This window comes from Agelaius tricolor, unplaced genomic scaffold, assembly GCF_023055355.1.
Source record: "Agelaius tricolor isolate 1412-34295 unplaced genomic scaffold, bAgeTri1.0.p SCAF_6, whole genome shotgun sequence".
Taxonomy (NCBI): Eukaryota; Metazoa; Chordata; class Aves; order Passeriformes; family Icteridae; genus Agelaius; species Agelaius tricolor.
In genome coordinates this window covers 108,960-129,089 of record NW_027269266.1, presented here as the reverse complement: position 1 = coordinate 129,089, position 20,130 = coordinate 108,960, and the positions used below count along the sequence as shown (strand labels likewise).

General features: G+C 48.0%; 2 protein-coding genes across 2 annotated transcripts in view; one reads left to right on the top strand and one right to left on the bottom strand.

Moving 5' to 3' along the window:
• Positions 1-93: 93 nt before the first annotated feature.
• Positions 94-1,817, top strand: CYP8B1 (cytochrome P450 family 8 subfamily B member 1). Its single transcript, XM_071429900.1, has one exon. It carries the CDS (start codon positions 109-111, stop codon positions 1,636-1,638), a length of 1,530 nt encoding a protein of 509 aa, XP_071286001.1. The 5' UTR covers positions 94-108; the 3' UTR covers positions 1,639-1,817.
• A 1,567-nt stretch (positions 1,818-3,384) lies between these two features.
• LOC139591323 (obscurin-like) overlaps positions 3,385-20,130 on the bottom strand; it is a gene marked incomplete at its 5' end in the record, with an annotated part of 124,250 nt that continues 107,504 nt past the window's right edge. The window contains 12 exons of the mRNA XM_071429887.1: positions 3,385-4,756; positions 5,123-5,272; positions 6,111-6,186; positions 6,623-6,846; positions 7,968-8,207; positions 9,426-9,546; positions 10,922-11,092; positions 13,317-13,439; positions 13,806-13,973; positions 14,083-14,193; positions 15,546-15,671; positions 16,242-19,824. Of these exons, the coding sequence (XP_071285988.1) occupies positions 4,579-4,756; positions 5,123-5,272; positions 6,111-6,186; positions 6,623-6,846; positions 7,968-8,207; positions 9,426-9,546; positions 10,922-11,092; positions 13,317-13,439; positions 13,806-13,973; positions 14,083-14,193; positions 15,546-15,671; positions 16,242-19,824 (5,271 nt within the window). The remainder of the gene's footprint in view (positions 4,757-5,122; positions 5,273-6,110; positions 6,187-6,622; positions 6,847-7,967; positions 8,208-9,425; positions 9,547-10,921; positions 11,093-13,316; positions 13,440-13,805; positions 13,974-14,082; positions 14,194-15,545; positions 15,672-16,241; positions 19,825-20,130) is intronic.

The window sequence follows — 20,130 nt, the reverse complement described above, 5'->3', positions numbered from 1 at the left end:
GAGGCTGTCAGCTCTGCATCTGCCTATCAGCTGCTGGGTGGGGATAAAATGCACATTCCTGCCCCAGCCTGCCTCTAGTCCCAGCTCCCAGACGGGCACAGAGCTCTCATGGTGCTCTGGGTGGTTCTCCTCTGTACCTTGGTGTCATCACTGCTCGGTGGGCTCTATGTCCTGGGCGTGTTTCGGAGACAGAGACCCAATGAGCCACCCCTGGACAAAGGTACCATTCCCTGGCTGGGCCACCTGCTGGAATTCAGAAAGGACAGCTCAGAGTTTCTCAAAAGGATGCAGAGCAAACACGGGGATGTTTTCACGGTGCTGATCGGTGGCTATTACTTCACCTTTGTGATGGATCCCTTCTCCTTTGGCACCATTGTGAAGGAATCGCGATCCAAACTGGACTTTAGGACTAGTGCAACTCAGCTGGTCATGCAGGCTTTTGGCTACAAGCCCATCAAAGCCACTTCTAGCATAGTTCATACATCAAGCCTAAAGCACCTGATGGGAGATGGCCTCACTGTCCTCACACAAGCCACCATGGAGGGCTTTCGGAAGCTGCTGCTTTTCAACCTGAGCTCAGGAGAGAAGAGAGTGTGGCAGGAGGAAAACCTCTTCCACTACTGCTACAACATCGTCTTCAGAGCTGGGTATCTGGCTCTGTATGGCACTGAGCCACCCCGAGGGGCTGGGAGCCAGGAGAGAGCTGAAGAGCAGGATCGCCTCCACTCCAACCAGCTCTTCCAGGAGTTTCGCAAGTACGACCGCCTCTTCCCTCGCCTGGCCTATGCTCTGCTGCCTCCCAAGGACAAAAGAGAGGCTGAGAGGCTGAAGAGACACTTCTGGAACGTGCTGTCTGTGAAGAAGGTCTGGCAGAAGGACAATATCAGTGGCTGGATAAGTGATCAAGACAAACTTCTGGCAGAAAACGGTGTTCCCGAGTACATGCGGGAGCGTTTCATGTTCATGCTCCTCTGGGCATCCCAAGGCAACACGGGCCCGACTGCCTTCTGGCTCCTCTTGTATCTGCTGAAGCACCCAGAGGCTCTGAAGGCTGTGAGAGATGAGGTGGATAAAGTCTTGAAGGAGAGTGGTCAGGAAGTAAAGGCAGGGAGCCCCCCAGTAACTGTCACTAGGGACATGCTGAGCCAGACTCCTCTGCTGGACAGTGCTCTGGAGGAGACCCTGAGGCTGGTGGCAGCCCCAGTGCTGGTCAGAGCTGTCCTCGAGGACACCTCCCTGAGGACAAGCAGTGGGACAGAGTTCACCCTCCGCAGGGGGGACAGGGTGGCTCTGTTCCCACACATCTCCGTGCAGATGAACCCAGAAATCCACGAGGAGCCTCACAAATTTAAGTACGACCGTTTTGTAAACCCAGACGGCACCAGGAGAGATTTCTACAGAAACGGGAAGAAGCTGAAATTCGTCAGCATGCCTTGGGGGGCAGGAGTTTCCACCTGTCCCGGGCGCTTCTTTGCTACTGCTGAAATGAAATTGTTTGTGTTCTTGATGCTGAGTCACTTTGACCTGGAGCTGGTCGATGAGGAGGAGGAGATCCCAGCCGTAGACATCAGCCGCTGGGGGTTCGGGACCATGCAGCCTGTGCGCGACGTGCGGTTCAGGCACCGGCCACGCTTCTGAGCTGGGCACTCCTGGCCTGGTGTTTGTTCTGGTGTCACTTGTGGAACAAATTGTCTGATCCCGTGGTTATCAGATCCCTGCAGTGCCAACACTGATATGATCTTGTTTGCTCAATGTTTGTCATGGCTTTTGTTGCTACCTCCTCCTCCTCCTTGTGTGCTGCTGCTGCTGCTTGTTGTGTTGGTTATGGGATAGAAGAGGGTAACCTGCACAGAGAGACAAAATGTCCCCTGCCAGGCTACTCCCAGTCCTACCCCAGGGGCCATCAGCCCACTGAAAGCCAGGAGGATTGGCAGGTGGGAACTCAAATTCAGGGCTTCCAAGGAATAAGGGTTTTGTCCAGGTTCCTCCCAGGGCTGTCCCAGCAGAGCATCAGTCCCAGCATGACTCTCATGGAGATGTCATCAGGAACAGCTCTCTGGATCACCATCTGGGATAAGTGGGATTGTGTCAAGGCAGGGGAGACACCCTATGCTGTGTAGGAAAAGAGCATTTTGGGACTGAACAGGACTTTATATAATTGAGTGTTTGGGGGAGGAACCAAAGGAGGATAAAGGAGGGATTTAGGTGATTAAGGCAGGAAAATTGAGATGTAAGGGGATGAAAAGGGCTGGTTGGGTGCAAATAGGTGACTGACTGGTCCCTAGACTTGTCTGGTCACATCCTGCACCTGATAATTTATCTTCCTCATTAATTATCATTGGCAGGATGGCATCAAGCTTGTGGTGAACTCCTGAAAGGTCAGAGAGCAGCAAATATCCTCTCCAGAGATGTAAAAATTTCCTTGGGGAAATTTTGTCTTGTTTATGGCTCCCTTCTTGTATCTGATGAGGCCTCCAAAGAGAGCAACCTCAATCCCTTATGGGCTACAGCCACTGTGATCTTATAGCCCTCAAATATTTTTTTTTTAATCTGCTGAATCAGTGGAGGATAAACCTTTGCTCTACAAGCTCTGCTTTGCTTTATCACCCTTCAACTATTAGAACTCCCACCACTTCCTTACAGGAGTTAAACCCAAGCCTCTCCTGTGTGGAGAAAAGTGAATTGATTTTAATGCTGACACTAACCTTGAACTTTGGAGATTATTTGTGGTCGAGGAATGAAACTCAAACATTTTCACACGTGTCCAAACATCAGATCCAGATTCTGCTTTGTCCTGCAAAGGGCAGGGTGATGTTGTAACTGCATGTTAAGGGCAAACTATCCCAGCCTGCCAGACTGGTAGGTAGCCCTGACCTCATGGTGGTGGTGGAAATTCAGGCAGAAACTATCAAGCAGTTGTGGCAGGACCAAGGAAAACAAAAATTACCTGTAAGGCTTGACTGCAACAGCTGATATTTCCATTAACAATTCCAGCACCTTTTCACTCCTTCCATGCTCCAGCTACAGCTCTCACCTATTTTTTTTGTCATCCATGGGTTCACTCCTCTGAAGCCCTTCTCACATTCTGGTCAATGCAAGCTCCAAACATGCCCAGGAATTCCTTGGGGTAACTGGGCAGATCAGAGCCATCATCACATCCTGCCCAAGTGATGTCCTCTTTCCAAAGCTCTAGGAAAAGGATTTTTCATGTGGATGTCCTGCATGGAAGTGGTTCCCAGATAGTAGACAGTGTTTACAGGTTATCACAAAGAGCCCGGGTCAGAGCTGAGGAGTGAGGGATGTGTGCTGCACGAATGTGGACTGGGATTGGGGAAGGAATGTAAAAGTAATAACTGAAAAATCTGGGTTTATTTGCTTGTCAGAATGGTTTATTTAACCAAACAGTGTTGAGTCTATAAAAGAGCTCAGACATGCTCAAATGCATGCAATTGTGAGAAGCAAAAAAGAAAATAATTCATATATGGAAGAGCATGAAAACTCCAAATGAGTTAATCTATAATTCTGTTTTTTATGTTTAGATAGGTTTTTCCCTGGCACTGACCTTTCCATCCCAAAGTGCACCAGCAAGAGCAAAGAACCAGCCTGTGCCAACAAAAACCTGACTGGATTTGTGAGAGGAGTTAAATTGGACAGGATCCAGAGTCCTGAAAGGTTTCTTGGGGGGCAGCCCTCATTGCAGTGTCTGTCTTGTGTAACTCTCCTCTCCTCCCAGAGAACTGAGCATGGCATCTGGCCCTAAGCCTTTGGGGTTCTCTCCTCTAGCACACTTCAGCATTCCAAATTTTACAATCTGTTGAGTTGGTGCCTGCTCTCCACAGCACAGGGAAAGCTCCTCTGCTCTCAGTCACAATTCCTGCTCTGCATGCTCAGCAAGGGAAGGAGTCATGGTGCTCCATCTTTCAGGTTTGGAACAATATGGGTTAAACTTGTTGGGAAAGAGCATTCCTGGATAAACAGCCTCACTTTTAGTATTGAGCTGTAATGTATTAGGAACTGTTTTCCTGTTCTCCTTCCTCTAAACACAGCCAGACACAGCTCTGAGAAAGCCTCTTACTGCTGCTCATATGGGAAATTGAGGGATACATCAACCACTGCAGAGAAACTCAAAGGAACACTGAAGTTATGAGTACAAAGCAATGACACAGCCAACACCATCCTTTGCAGAGGAAAGCAGGGTGTGAAGGTCAAAAAGGAACGTGACATTTCAGGATTTTTAAAAAGAATAAAACACTCAGCCTAAGCCAGGAACACTGCTGCCACATCTCCAAGTGGATGTGTCCCTGCTCCCCAGGGAAGAGCAGCTCAGCTTCAAAGTGGCAAAGTCTCTTAGTGCTACAAAATCTGCACGTTACAAGGTCACTTTTTGGTTTGCTGCCTTCATTGTCCAGTGTCCCAGTTGCCCCCACGAGTCACACAGAAACAGCCCGTGGCAGGCAGGACACACGGACAAAACACGGTGGGGTGGGGCAGAGAGCAGCTTGGCAGGAGGGTTTGGTACCAAACACCCGGTGCAGGAGGGCCCCGTGAGGTGATTCCCCATCTGTCACCACATCCACGTCACTGTGCAATCATGAGGCCATACTTGGAGCACAGCAGGCCTCTCTTCTTTTCCCGTTCCATGAGGAAGTTCCTCAGTTTGGTGGTGGGGAAGGTGACCAGTGCCTGCTGCCTGTTGTCCAGACCTGTCTCCTGGAGCCAGGGGCTCTGGAGGCACTCGGAGGCTGAGGGCCTTCCCCTAGGACAGACAGAGGTGAGGGGTCAGTCAGGGCTCTGTGCTGCATGGGGGGGCTGTCATGGACATATTTTATGGAAAATCCTTTTGAGAGGATTCTTTTCTCCTGGTGAAGCTGAGAGGCCTCAGAAACGAAATGTAAACAATGATTATCTGCTGCTGTGGAATGCAACAGATAATGCAATTTGATTGGTCTCATGTGGTTGTTTTTAATTAATGGCCAATCACAGTCCAGCTGTCTTGGACTCTCTGCAGAAAAAAATCCTAGCAAAGGATTTTTCAGAAAATATGTCCATGACAGGAGAATCCTTGCAAATAAAGAGAAGGGGCAACACCCAGGATGTGATGGGAGGACAGGCAGGCTCTTACCAAGGGTTTGCACACAGAGTGCTCTGCAGGAAGGACACTGCTCCCCCGGACAGGCCCGCGTAGCACCGTGCCAGCTTCAGCTTCCCCTTCCTGGCTGTTCTCAGGAACTCACAGGGTACATCTGAGCTGATGGGGTAGTTGGCACTCAACCTGCCCCAGGAGGAGAGAATTGAAATCATGAAGCTGCCTCCAGCTCCCAGCAGCTGACAAAATTGAGGATTGTTGTTGACTTTATTCGTGGTGGTGGAGCTTGTGCAGGGGCTATCTCGGGGGGCGATTCAAGCTCTTTAGTGGAAGGGTCAGGAAGTAGTTAAGTTCAAAATGCCAGCTTTGGGAGTTGGAGATGAGGGTTTGAATCCTCTCTTCCTGAGATAGGGTGGTGGGGTAACTCTAAGAAAGGGTTTAGTCTTCAATCTTTGGCTTACAAGACCAATGTTTTTATATATTAGAGTTAATTAGAGTTTGAGTAGTTTATTTTCTAATGTGGAGCTGTTGGAGTGAGTCCAGGGGAGGCCACCAAGGTTAGCAGAGGGATTGGGCACCTCTCATTTGGGGAAAAACTGAGAGAATTGGGATTGTTCATCCTGGAGAAGGCTTCAGAGTGACCTTAGAGCCCATTCCAGTGCCTAAAGGGGCTCCAGGAGAGCCTCCAAGATGGACTTTGGATAAGGGCTTGTAGTGGCAGGACAAGGATGAACAGTTTTAAATTAAAAGAAAAGAGCTTTAAATTAGATATTGGGAAGAAGTTCTTCCCTGGGAGGGCATTGAGGCCCTGGCACAGGTTGCCCATCCATCCCCTCCATCCCCCAGCTTCCCATGGCATTCCCAAAGGAAGGGCACAGCTGAGATTAACTCTCTGAAACTGGGATTTTAAAGCCACTCACAGGGTAGGGAACAATCAACTGACTCACATGATGAAGGCTGTGATTTAAAATCTGAAACTGATTTTAAAGCCAGTAACAGCACAGGGAGCAATCAATGGACTCACATGATGAAGGCTGTGATTCCAATGGACCAAATATCAGTCTGGGGAAGGGCTCCTTGCTCTGTCAGCAGTTCTGGAGCTGGAAAAGAAAACTTGTGTGAGGCAAGCTCCTCTCCAACACACTGAGAGCAGCACAAAGGCCGTGGATACTTTTATGCTTTGCTGCCTTCCCAAGATGGGAGAAGAGGCAGCTCCCAGGACAGGGAGCTGGTTGAGGAGCTTCCACATGGATGCTGATTGCAGTGAAACCATGAGAGCCTCTGGGCAGATGGCAGCAATGCTTTCTCCCTGGATAAATGGACACGTGGGTGCCAGCCAGACTGGCATTGCTGTGAGCTGATAGTGGGACAGCTGTCACCACTCACTGCTGCCACAAACTCACACTGTCACTGGAGAGCAGCACCTGGAAGGCTTTTCTTGCTGGGACCACCTGCTGCCTTGACCAATGTTTGGGTCTTTCTGTTTATCACACATTGCAGATAAGCCCCAGGTCACTGTAACTGAGCTCTACTCACCCATGGTCTCCACATAGTCCGAGCATTTGTCCATGGTAATAAATTTGTCTGGTGTGTAGAACTGTGCATTCCCAAAATCCAGGAGTTTCAGCAGGTTGGGCTCGGTGATGATCATGTTCTCAGACCTGAGGTCCAGGTGCAGGATGTTGTTTGCATGGAGGTACTCAGTGGCACTGAGGATCTGCCACAGGTAATCTCGGACCTCCACCTCCGAGTATGATGTCCTGGTGAGAGAAAGGGGATAGAAAACACAGGTGTCCTGTCTGCATGCCCAGAAATTACTTTCAACACCCACTGTCACCCTCCCCTGGGTGTCTGATCCCATCAGACCCTTAAGAGTTAAGAAGAGTTAAGAAGTTTAGCAAATCAGCTCTGTGTGGAGAGGCTAGTCCATGCTGTGAGGCAGGTTTACACATGCAACAACAGGATGTTGTAGAGCTGAAAGAGAGAAAGCCAATTTGATGCCCACAATTCCCTCTTTTTTATCACAGAATTTCAGCAGATCCATTTTGTGCCACTGTGAGAAACAACGAATCTTCCTGACCCTCAGTAACCTCCATGTCATGGTGTTGTGGTTAACAGGTGTTGGTGAAAGGAAACCCTTCATGTATCACATTATGGGAGACAGAGAAGCCTCAGGTTTTAGCTTTTATGTTTTTCAGATTCTGTGCTGCTTTAGTGTGTGGGTCTGAGCTTCACATCAGGGCATGCTGAGCTCTGTGCACAGAGCAGGGAGACAAAACAATTCCTGCTCCAGCTGGGCACCAAGGACAAATGATCCAAATCTCAGCCCCAGAGCACAAACCCCGTGGGCTGGAGAGAGAAAAACAAGCAGGGTGGGACTGCAGGGGCTAAAGCTGGAATGGGACAATGAACTGCAAGATGCAAATGGAGCAGAACTGATCCCAGGGAGAGAGCCCAGGAGCGCTGGTGCATTTTGGGGCCATTTTGGTTCATCTTGGGTGCAGCCCTGGCTGGGCTCTTGTGCTGCCCAAGGTGGATCCATTGAGGAGATCATTTTCATAAATCCCTGCTTTATTCTTTAGCTCCGTCCAGTCTCTGTTCTAGGTCAGCCTTCACAAGGCATCAGTAGAGTTTCATATCAACCACTGTAAACTGCTTTCAGCATCTCAGCTGGGTGGCCCTGAGTTGTCCCTCTCTAGGAAACTCAAGTAATTTTTTAATCTCACAAGAAGACGCAGAACAAACGCTTTATGAATCCTGTGTGCAATAACAGCACAGTGGGGGAGATGGAGAGGGATGATCCACTTTGTCAGGAGGAAGCAACAGGTATCTTCCTCCCAACAGCAGCCCTGACTGGAAAGCTCTTCCCTCATGTTCTTACCGTAACGCCAAGGAGTGGAGCAGCTCTGGCCCCACACACATCTCCTGGATCAGCACCAAGTGCCTGGGGCTGACGTAGGCACCCTTCAGCTGGGCTATGTTGGTGTGGTGGAGCTTCCTCAGCACCTGGTACTCCAGCAGCACAGCCTGCTTGTCCTCTTGCCAGTAAGGGATGATTTTAGCAGCCAAAGTCTTGCCGCTCACCTTCTCCCGGCACTGCCGGACGATGCTGAATCGGCCCCTGGTGCAAAGGAACACCACAAAGGCACGTTAAGCTTCTCTCCTGTTCTTTAAAACCACCAGGATCCCGTGCTGTGCTTTTCATCTGTGCCTGGTGGAGAGTTACTGCATCTGCTGTCACAGTTTGCACATCCTCCTGTGTCTTTAAACTGTACAGTCACTTTAAATTCCAGGAGAACTTAACTCCTCTAGAGAGAGAGGGAGTAAGAGAACTACCCCTGTTGGTAACAGAAATCAGTGTCTTTCTTCTAGGTAGAGAAAGCTGAATCCCAGCACCGTGACTGCAAAGATTGGTGCAGCAAGGACAAGAAACTTTGTTAGCCCTGGGCTCATTTAATGATAAATTAATTGGCTGCCCCCTGCCCAGCACATCTGTTGTGACAGGACAGGAGGGGATGGTATTAAACTAAAAGAGGGTTGATTTAGACCAGATATGAGGAAAAAGTTATTTTTTACAGTAATGGTAGTAAAACAACCTGGCCTTGAGCACTTCCAGGGACGGAGCAGCCACAGCTTCTGGACAGCCTGTGCCAGGGCCTCCCCACCCTCACAGGTGTCACAGACATGTTTTATGAAAAATCCTTTCCTTAGGGTTTTTTCTCCTGAGAAGCTGAGAGGCCTCAGGAACAAAATGTAACCAATGATTATCTGCTGCTGTGGAATGCAACAGGTGCATCTGGGATTGGGCTCATGTGGTTGTTTCTAATTAATGGCGAGTCACAGTCCAGCTGTCCAGACTGTCTTGGTCAGTCACAAACCTTTGTTATCATTCTTTCTTTTTCTATTCTTAGCCAGCCTTCTGATGAAATCCTTTCTTCTATTCTTTTAGTATTGTTTTAATATAATATATATCATAAAATAATAAATCAAACCTTCTGAAACATGGAGTCAATCTTCTCATCTCTTCCCTCATCCTAAGACCCCTGTGAACACCACCACACACGGGGAAGAATTTTTTTCCTAATATCTAATCTAAACCTACTCTCATTCACTTTGAAGCCATCCCCTTGTCCTATCCCTAAATCCCCTTATGCAATGTCCCTCTCCATCTTTTTTGTAGGCTCCCTTCAGGTACTGGAAGGTGCAGTTAGGTCACCCTGAAGTTTCTCTTCTCCAGGATGAACAACCCTGATTTTCTCAGCCTTCCTTTGTAGGAGAGCGGCTCCATCACATGTGGGATTTCCCTCTGGGTCATTGAGAACTCAGCTGGGTTCTCTACCTTTTGATCTCAGTTTGGAAGGCGTAGGTCTGGTAGGTTGGGAAGGGCTCAGGAGGTGAGATCATTTCACTCTCTTCTTCAGGGGCAGCGGATGGGGACTCCTGTGTGGCAGCACGAGGCTCTGCAGGGAGAAAGGGACAGGCTTTACATGGGAACACAGCTCTGTGTGGAAACTGGAGCCTCTCTGAGTCTTCCCTGCTCTCTGTGAACAACCACAAGCAGAGCTTTCCCCAGGGGACTCTGTGTTCCAGCTGCTGCTGGAATATATATTGGAATATAGCACCCAATATAGCTATTGGAATGCAGCAGGTCCTGCTCTGGCCACCCCAAAATTCCCTGATGTGGCCACTGCAGACAGAAGGAGATGGATTCTATGTCGTGTGCTATGGTATCAAACCTCTTAGCCACTGATTCTTATTTTCTCACACAACAAATCCTCAGGATATGGACAAAACTGTCAAGAAATTAGAAAATCTAGTTAGAAATTAGAAGCAATTAGAAAAATTGTGGTTGGACATTTCAGAGCAGCAGCTGGAACTCATTGCTCTGGTGCTGGTGTATGGTTGTGTCCAAGCACTCCCTGAAATACTAAAGCATCCCTTTAAAGCATCTGGTTGGGAAAGCTGAGATATTATAAGAAATCCTGAGAAAAAGGAAAGCAGAGGACTTGGGGTGACTTAAAAATATCTCTGTGAACCGATTTTTACAGAGCAATCCTCTCCATTGGGAGGAAATTCCAGCTAGAGCATCCTTCTGTTTCTTTACAGAAGGGATATTTCCTTTGCTATGAGGATATGTTTGCTGTGGGGCCATGGATCTCTTAATTTTAAAAACATGTGTGCAGTACAAAGTAGTCAAACGGGTGGCAAAAATAGTAAATCAAGATTTCTATACTTCAGAGACAAAATACAGCTGGAAAATTCACCACAGAAGGACAGTAATTCCCAATGGAAGACTCCAGAATAGACAAGTTAACTACTGAATTTAGGATTTAGTCTGTAATATAAGCAAGTCCAGAGTTTTCACCAGTGCAAGATCTGTATCGGTAGATAAATACCTCCAGTAAAATATTTTTTGTACAAGACCCATTTCCTCATAATCTCAAATCAAAACTATGTCTTCAACAGGTAATCTACAGCTCCCAGGTTGTTATTTTATTATTAAATTTAATATATATTATTTTAATGAATAATATATATTTCTTTTATATTAAATTTTATATTTTATCATATTAAATTTTATATTGTTACACATTGCTTATATTTATACAATGTTATCTTATTGAGGGTTTTAATATGTTTACACTTATTCTCCTTTGTCCAGAACTAGAAAATCATTAGAAAATAATTTAATTTTAGATGCAAAAGCCCTGAACAACCTGAACCAAGTGGAATTGGCCTTGATTCACTTGCTCTTGGCTTCTGGGTCAACACCTAAAAAGATGCAGCGGGTTTGATGCAGGAAAATCCCAAAGTTTTCTTGGTGTTTGGTCTTACCCATCTGATCCTTGGCAGTGATGGTCACTTTGGCAGAGGGGCTGCTGTAGGGGCCCATCCCTGCCTTGCTGCTGCAGGCTGTCCTGAAGCTGTAGATGAAGCCCTGGGGGAGATTTCTGGCATAGTAGCAGCAGTCAGTGATGTCAGAAGCAAGAGTTGTCCACTCCCCATCTGAACCAGGGGAAGAAAGAAAAGAAATCAGGACTCGTTTTAAGGTTGTCACAATGGCTTGGAGGTTTTTTGAGATTTGGGGTTTTGTTGTGGGGTTTTTTTTTTGCTGGTTTTTTTTGTTGTTTCTTTTCTTTTTTCACCAGCTTTATTTATGTGCTGGGAATGTGGAGAAACCAACTTACCATGGCCAACTTTGGGGCTGTACCTGTGTCATTCTTCTTTGAAATCAGCTAGTTTATATCTGATAATTCCAATTTGTGCCAATATTGTTCCAGAGGAATGGTGACATTTTCCTGTGGTTTTTTTCTCATTATCTAATTCATGCCACCAAACTCTACTGGAAATATACATCAAGAACTCCAAACAAAAGATGAATATTTTTTTTTCCTGTTGGCCCTGTTTTGGATCCAGCTGAGACCATGAGGTTCAGGATTCCTGGACAGAACCATTCACTAACACCATCCCAGCAAACCCAGTGTTTGAAACATGGGGGTTTTTACTCAGTTTTTATGAAACTCAGATGATTTCTCATGGAACTGGGATTCTAAGTGCATTCTGGACTCATTATTCATGGGACTAAATTAGGAAGGAGAAAATACCCAGCAAACATTTTATCAGCATTCCTCCCACATGATGCTGTGCTCAAGGCTGAATCCAACTCCCTGCAACTTTCTGAGATTAAACCCATCCTTCCATTCAAATAAAATCTGGCAAAGAGCCTCAAACCACAAGCAGCAATTCCCCACCCAAACCCAAGGTATCAATGATTTTACAGGTAATGGTTGAACTGGGGGCTGTTTGTGCAAGAAGGAGCAGATAGAGCTTAGAAATAGAGAAAAATATGTGCAGAAGCAGCATAGAAAAGCCTGTTTTCAAATAATGGATAAAACAAGGGATTTATTCCTGATTATCTTAATCCTCCTGTGTTCAGGAAAGCAGGATTTTGCAAGTTCCTACCAAATACACGAACACAGTGGAAAATTATAGATGCTGTTCCCCATTTCTCTTCCTAATTGGAAGAACTTGTGTTTGTATCCTCCCCAAAATCTCTCCCACAATTGTGTCAAAAGGAATAAGGATAAAGTAAGTGGTGTTGGAGGGAAGGTGACTCACACCAGCTCCAGAGGGAAGGGCAGAAAGCTGCTGCCCATGCTAATCCAGAAGGGAGAGTTGGTGTGTTTATTTTTTTGTTTGGAGAATTAAGTGAAGGAACATGGAGCAGCTGAATCCAGGCTGTGTTTGTGTGGCTGCAGCAGGAATTGCTATCAGACATCACACTGATAATAACAACAGCAAATCCATCCCAAGAGAGACAGAACAGCCTTGGGGATTTGATACAAAGCTTTTGTTACTAAACAGGAAAACATCAACATTTGACAAGGGCAGATAGTGGCAGGATGAGTGGGAAGGGCTTTAAACTGTGAGAGACTTAGATTAAATGTCAGGAAAAATTTATTATTCAGAGGGTGTTGAGGCCCTGGCACAGGGTGCCCAGAGCAGCTGTGGCTGCCCCTGGATCCCTGGAAGTGTCCAAGGCCAGGCTGGATGGGGCTTGGAGCAGCCTGGGATGGTGGAAGGTGTTCCTGCCATGACAGAAGGGCTGGAATTTGATGGTTTTTAAGGTGCCTTCCAACCCAAAACATTCCATGATTAAATGATCCACTGATCCTTTTGGTTCAGCCTCTGAACCAAGCCTCAAAAGAGAATGTCAAAGGGGTGATGCAGTTTTGTCAAACTTTGGTTATCTTGTCCTGGCTCTTTGCCCTAAGCTTCCTCCATAGTCAATGGAAAAAGAAAGCACAGCTGCTCAGCAGAGGATAAATTGCCTTTTTGATAAATCATCTTTCTCCAAGACCATACAGGAAACCTGAGCCTGGGATGATGATGTTTCATTAGTGTCTCATTTCGTCAGATTACTCAGAGTTTATATCAGATTATATCAGACCAGGCATTTTCTCCTGTAGCTGCTCACTTTTTGGTTGTAGCTTCCACACAGCCTTGTTTGATTCACACTTTAGCAAAGCCTTGGTATGAATATGCAAATTCCAGGTTGATTTAACCAGCACAACCCCTAATGATAGCTGCACGAATCCCATTCCTAACTCTAAACTGGGGAGTTAAATCAAGCTGTTTCTGAATAGCAATAAAATTTCCAGCTGGTGAAGAGATACAAACCAAGTACAAACCAAGATGTTCCTTGCAAAGCAACAGAACAGCACTTTACCTTCAGTCTTGCACTGGACAGTGTAGTGGACAGGGGTGTTGGTTTCCACAGGTTTCCAAACCACCTGCACTCCATCCTTGTAGACCTCCACAATGTCAGGGGGTGGAGGGCTGGGGGGAACCTCTGTGTAGAGGAAGCACAAACCCCATGAGTGTTAACAGCAGCACTGCTGTGATACAAAACTCTACACCCAGCATGTCTCAGCTGCAGGTATTATTTATACATATATATATATAGCAATACAGCAATTTTGCCATCCCTAATTTAAACTCAGTTCTAAGATTTTGTCTTGGAGTGGCTCTTAATCCAGGAGAGAAAATAAATGGTGAAGAGGAGGGAATGAACCCTGCCCAGGCTGTGGACCACAGCAAGGGAGAGCTCTTCCTCTGCTCCCATGTGCAGAAATCTCATCTCAATGGTATTGATAGGTTACATTTTTGGGGACAAAATTATTTAAATACCTATTTCTGTAGCTACTCCTTTTCTTACCTGCTTTTCTTATTACACAAGAAGTGGATGCTGAGCCCAGAGAGTTTGTGGCCACACAGGTGTAAATACCAAAATCCTCAGCATTAACAGAGAGAATTGTCAAGAGCTGGAAGTGTTTGAGCGTGGAGGAGATGAGGATCCGGCTGCTGCTCTGGACAGGTATCCCATCTGGAAAGCAGGAGATGGGAGACATAAGTACCCTGCAAATTATACCAAGGTGTAATTTGCAGGCCCTGTCCTGAGGGTCAGGGACTCTCTGGAGGGATGGCAGTGTCACCTCTGAACCAGCTGATGTGCAGGGAGGAGTGAGCCGCAGTCCGGCACGAGAGCGTCACGCACTGTCCAGCAGCCGCAGCCTGGTCCGTGAGCTCCTCCGTGAACGACGGGGCTGCAGAGAGGAGGGAAAGGGGGATTCAGGATGGCCTGGAGAGCTTGGTGGAAAAACAAATCCCTGCAGGACATCAGAAAGCATTTCTAATGGGGTCAAGAGCCTTTCTGCTTCATGGTGTCCCCATTCCTTTGGCCACCATTTGGAGAATCCCCCGGGCACAGAACACACAGGTGAAGGAACCCTGTTCACCTATGGGTGTGACAGACCAGATGGATCTTGGAAAATCCATTGCATTGCCCAGCCTTGGTACAAAAACAAATCCCTGCAGGACATCAGAAGGCATTTTTAATGGGGTCAAGAACCTTTCTTGTTCATGGTGTCCCCATTCCTTTCACCACCATTTGGAGAATCCCCTGGGCAAAGAGCACACAGGTGAAGGAACCCTGTTTACCCATGGGTGTGACAGACCAGATGGATCTTGGAAAATCCATGGGGAATATCTGCATTGCCCAGCCCTGGTACAAAAACAAATCCCTGCAGGACATCAGAGAGCATTTTTAATGGGGTCAAGAACCTTTCTGGTTCATGGTGTCCCATTCCTTTGGCCACCATTTGGAGAATCCCCTGGGCACAGAGCACACAGGTGAAGGAACCCTGTTCACCTATGGGTGTGACAGACCAGATGGATCTTGGAAAATCCATGGGGAATATCTGCATTGCCCAGCCTTGAAACAGAACAGAAGCAGAGCAGAGAGAGACCCTGTCACAACAAGGGTTTTCCTCAGGCCAAACCTAAATGTGGGGGCAAAACTGAATTATGGAATTTTGAGGGTGAGGGAATCAAATAGGACAAGAGGAAATGGCCTCCAGTTGCCCCAAGGGAGGTTTAGTTTGGATATCAGGGAAAATATCTTCATTGTCAAGGACTGGAGGAGGATGCCCAGGGAGTCACCATCCCTGGAGGGATTTAACAGATGTGTGGCACTTGGGAACATGATTTAGTGTTGGCCTTGGCAGTGCTGGGTTAATGGTTGGACTTGGGAAACTTAGAGGTCTTTGCCAACTAAATGATTCTATGATTGAGACAACACAAGAAGAGAGAAGGAGACATGAAAGATGGATATTGAAGAAGAAAAAGCCCTGTAGAGCATCAAATCTGCTCCTATCTCCATGGGAAAGGGTGAACTCAGGTTTTCTTCTGTGTTTCTCCACAGTGGCCAGAGGCTGCCAGCCTCCCACAGCTGCCCTTCCCAGTGTTTGTCTGGGCTCTGCTGAATGCTGGGACAGTAAAATGACCTCAGAAAATGCTCCTGATGGAGCCAAGGGGAAACCTGCCAGGGGTAAAACAATTCTTTACTCAATCACCCTCTGAGGGTAAAACAAACCAATGACTCCTGTCACAGCAATACCTTTCTCCTTTGGGATGAGGCTTGGCAGCTTGAATGAAGGGAGTGCTGATTTCCTCTTCAGAGATCCTTCAGCCCCTATTAACAGCTCCTTTTCTGCTGCCTCACTTCCCAGCTCACCAAACTCTGCTGTGAGAAAGGATGAGAAGTCATTCAAGGCCACCCTTCTCCCCATGGCATCTATTTGCAGTGACAGTTCTGCCTTCACACATAAATAGTCACAGGTTCCCTTATTAACCAGCATTTGATTAACAGGGAAGTCTGTGACAGCTGCTGCAAACAGAACAGTGTCCTGGAAGAACAGGGACTATCCAGGGATGGCAGAGAAGAAAGGACAGATCCCCATGTCCAGTAACCAGGGTGACTTCAGCTTCTCCCAGTCACTTTAACCCGAGAGATTTGCCATGCTCAGATGACAACTGCAGCAAGGAAAGCATCACCCAGCCCTGCTCTGCTTCTGTGCAGCCTCAAACAGGGAATTTGAGCCTCTTCCATCAGTGGATTAACCCAGCTGACTGCACTGAAGCCAGCCAGTAACAGAGACCTGATGGTGGAGACTGCTGAATTCAGAACCTGCCACAGCCAGATTTGCAGTTCTGGTCTAACCACAGCTTCAAGCATGCTGGGGAAAAATAGGGCAGCTGCAGCAGAGCCCAGTTATGGCAGCAAATCTGTAAAGGAACAGAGGGAAATAATTACCTTCCTCTGGCTCAGGAGATGTTTTTCCTTTTAGGATTCTTGAAATATGAGCAACAGAAGCTTTTACTTTCTTCTTCAGACTCTGCTCCACCGACTGTTCCACTGAATGAGACCTTGCATATGGCTTAAAGAGTCCAGGCTTGCTGTGGAAGGAGCTTTTCTGCTTCCCACTGGAGTCCTTTTGGGAGCCATACATTTCTTTATGGCTCTCTGCCCCTTTCCCCATGGCTAGTAAATTAGCTGCCTTTGAATCCTCGGATATTTCCAGACGGTTCTTCCTGTTCTTGTCTTCCTGTTCCCTGATGCACAGTCTTTTATCCTTGTGGAGATGTCCTGCAGGAGGGGACCTTGCCCTTTCACCAAGGAACATGAACCTTCTAGGAACTGGTTTGGGTGAAGGCTTCTTATAGCTCAGAAACTCAAATGGGAAATAAACAATATCATACAAATCGGAGAAATTCAAATAGGCAGGCTCCACTTCTGAGATGTCAAATTTCTGGGGGCCGCTGCCAACACTGGGTGTTTCATCTGACAGGTCTTTGATTTTCACCAAAGAAATTTCGGGGTGTTTGCCAGTGTCCTTGATGACTGGGATGGGTCTTCTTGCAGTGTCCAAGCTCTCTGTGGAGGAGAGGCTCTCTGGGCTGGAAGGGGAGGTCTCAAATGCCAAGTCCTCCAGGTGCTCACATTCATGAGGAACTGTCTGTGCTCCCTGCTCTTCCAGGACTCCTGGCTCCTCACTCACAGCAAGGCAGGGTTCTGCAAGGTCATCCTGCTCAGCGACTTCTCCTTTTCCACCCTGTTGGACAGAAGGGAAGGAGCTGTCCATGTGTGCTTGGCTGCCTTTGTAGGACATCTCTCTGTGAGGAGAAATGTGCCTCCTGCTTCCCTTCTCTCCAGAAACTGACTCTGCCCAAACATTCATCTCCTCAGAGAGGGAAACCATCTCATCCACCAAGCCCTCCAGCACAGCAGACTCCTCATCACTGTAAAAAGAAGATCTGTGGTGTGACAGCTCCTGACCATGGTGATCCCTGCGGAGCAGTGGTGGGGCAGCTTCTCCAGCATCACATCTTCCACTTTCTAAGGCAATGCCTCCATCCTCACCATAACCCTCTGGATATTCCTCATATACCAGTTCATAGGCTGCAGCTGGAGCAATTTCTGGTTGTGAAGCAGTTAATGCACCTGAACTGCCACTCTCCAGACCATCTGAAATCCCAGCCCTGTGCTGCTCAAGCACCCCGTGTCCAGCCTTGGGGAAAGGAGCAGCCACAGCTTGTCCAGCTGCTCGCCTTCCACTTGCTGTCATAACAGATCTCATCTCCCTGTGAACTGACACCTCTGTGTGTTCTTGATTTTCACCCTCCCAGACCTGAGGGAGGGCAGTGCTTTGGGATGAGGCAGCTCTGGCTGGGTGTCTGCTCTCCAGAGCAGCAGGCTCTGAGCCGTGGCCTTCAGGAACCTTCTGGGGTTCAGCTCCTTCATGGGCCAAACTGGAAACAATCCCTGTGACAGCTGAGCTTTTACTCCTCAGAGCAGCAAGCTCCTCCTTGCTGAGAGCCTGCTGTGCTCCATCAGAGACCAGAGCTGGCACTGATCCTGGTGGTGGGATTTTGGGAGCAGCAAGCTGCTCTCCCTTCAGGACAGCTGCTGCTGTGTCTAAGTGAACAGGAGCCTTCTTGTGTGCTTGGCTTTCACCACTGTGTGCTGATGGTGGAGTGATTCCTGGAACAGCTGCTTCTGCATCTTCCAGGACAGCAGATCTCACATCTTTATGGGTCTTCAGCTTCTGAGGAACACCTTCACCAGCTGTGAGGGTACCTGGCTGTTTGCCCAGCATGACAGCAGCTGCTGGAACACTTTTCCCAGAAATTTCCTCACTTTTGTCTTTACATACTGGAAGTGAATCAGTTTCTGTTTGTTCTGTTGGAGCAGAAGAGCTTTCATGCTCCATGACTTCAGATTCAGCAGTGCCATGAGCAGAAGTCTTTTCATCTGAATGTTTCTGCCTTTTGTCTTTCCAAGGTGGGACTGGGGCTGTCCTTTTAATAAGCAAGCTTCCACCTGTTAGATCTGGGTGGCTGTGGGTGGGAGCAGACTCCTGGGGCAGACACACACCTCCCTCGCTCGGAGGAAATGCCTTTGGGGTGGTTTCTGACTGTGTGAGGGTTGAAATGGGCTCTTTGCCCTCCTGAAAAGCAGAGTCAGAGGCACGGCCAGAGGCAGATTTACCCTCCGTGCTCTCGTGTTTTGGAGCTGATGGTGCTGTTACATCTGAGCACTGGGCAGTTGGAATGGGGCTTTTCCCTTCCAAACATTCAACGTCCTCCTCAATCTCAGTGGCCTTTGACTTCTTCAGTAAACGCTTCCTATTCTCACTCCTGTGAGGTGACACTGGAAGTCCCTCTATGTGTTGTATGAGAGCAGGTGGGCACCCATTCCCCTCACAGTGTGTGGAAGGAGAGGGTTTCTCTCCTGAGCAATCCTTGCTGGCTCTCCTGACATCCCCTTGCTCTGCCGTGCCCGCAGAACATCCCTTGCTAGGCCCCGCAGAAACGTCGCAGTGATCACTGCCTTCAGGGCAGCTTTCCTGGGACAGCACATCACAGTCCTCCTCCAAAATCTCTTGTTCCCTCAGGGATCTGGAGGATCTCAGCCTGTAGTCATCCAGGGAGCGGCTGCGGCTGCCACCAGCAATGGCAGGGTGTGGGGGCTTCCTGGCCGTGTCAAACGACGCGGATTTGGTCAAGGATCCCAGCAGACCTTCTCTGCGATCATCTCCTCCTTCTTCTCCTTCTGCTTCTTCTTCCAGTTCAAACTGCTCAAGGAGGGGTTCCCGGAGGCCACTGAGGGGCACCTTTGAATAGCCAGCCTTCCGGAAAGTCCTCCTGGCTCTGTCCAGGTGCCTTCTGAACTCCCTGCCTGGTGACGAAGGCGGCCTCGCAGGCAGCTCTGTTGCTTGGCTGTAGAAGGTGCTTTTAATGACGCTCTGCCTGGGAACACAGGCAGATGGCTTTTCTGCCCCATCCCCTGCCTCTTCACCTCTGTCCTTTTCCAATAAAGGTGTGTCTGGTTTTTCTTTCTGATGCACAAGCAATGTGCTTTCTGTGGAAGCCCTCAGGGATGAAGGCTCAGCAGCGCCACTTTTTTGGGATGGCTCTCCCCGAAGGCTGGGAAGGAGCCTCTCCTCTTTCTCCTGTAAGATACTTGCCATGAGCTCTTTGCTTTCTGTGGGTGATTTATCCCCCACCTCAGCCTTCACTGAAGCATATTTCCTCCTCATGGGTTTTACTGGAGGGATGGAGCTTTTGGAGTGCTCCCGTTCACTTGCACGTTTCAGAGGCTCGGGATGGCTCGGGGCATCAAATACAGGCAAGTGCAGTTCAGGGGTGGAACCAAAGTGCCTCTTTTGGGGGAAATTCGAGTTCTCATTGTCTGAAGAGGAGCCACTGGTGCTGGATGAAGTGCTCTCCTCAATGAGGTGCCGGGAGATGGCCAGGGAGCTGTTGTCATGGGTCCTTTCCAGGATTTCTGGGATGGACCTCATCACCAGGATGGATTTGTAGCACATCAGGGAGCGCTGAGAAGGAAAACAACACAGCACAAGGAGATGGGAACATGGTCAGAGTATGGAAAGCAAACACACCAAAATGAACTCCTGCACTCCTAAATACCACACCCATGAGTCTAATTAGACACTGCCACCCTCGGCACATGTCACCAATCCAGGACTCATTTTCTCTCCAAATCTTCCTCTTCGCTGATATGACATTAAATTGACTTCAGGGAACACACTTGCTTTGGTGACTGGGAGGAAACAGGACTCTGAGATTTCCAAAGTCAATCTGCCACTCAAAACAGATGGAAAGGAGTTTTTGATGGAAAA

What these genes read in the sequence shown, in the direction of transcription:
- CYP8B1 (XM_071429900.1), top strand. Translation starts at nt 109, where the DNA reads ATGGTGCTCTGGGTGGTTCTCCTCTGTACCTTGGTGTCATCACTGCTC.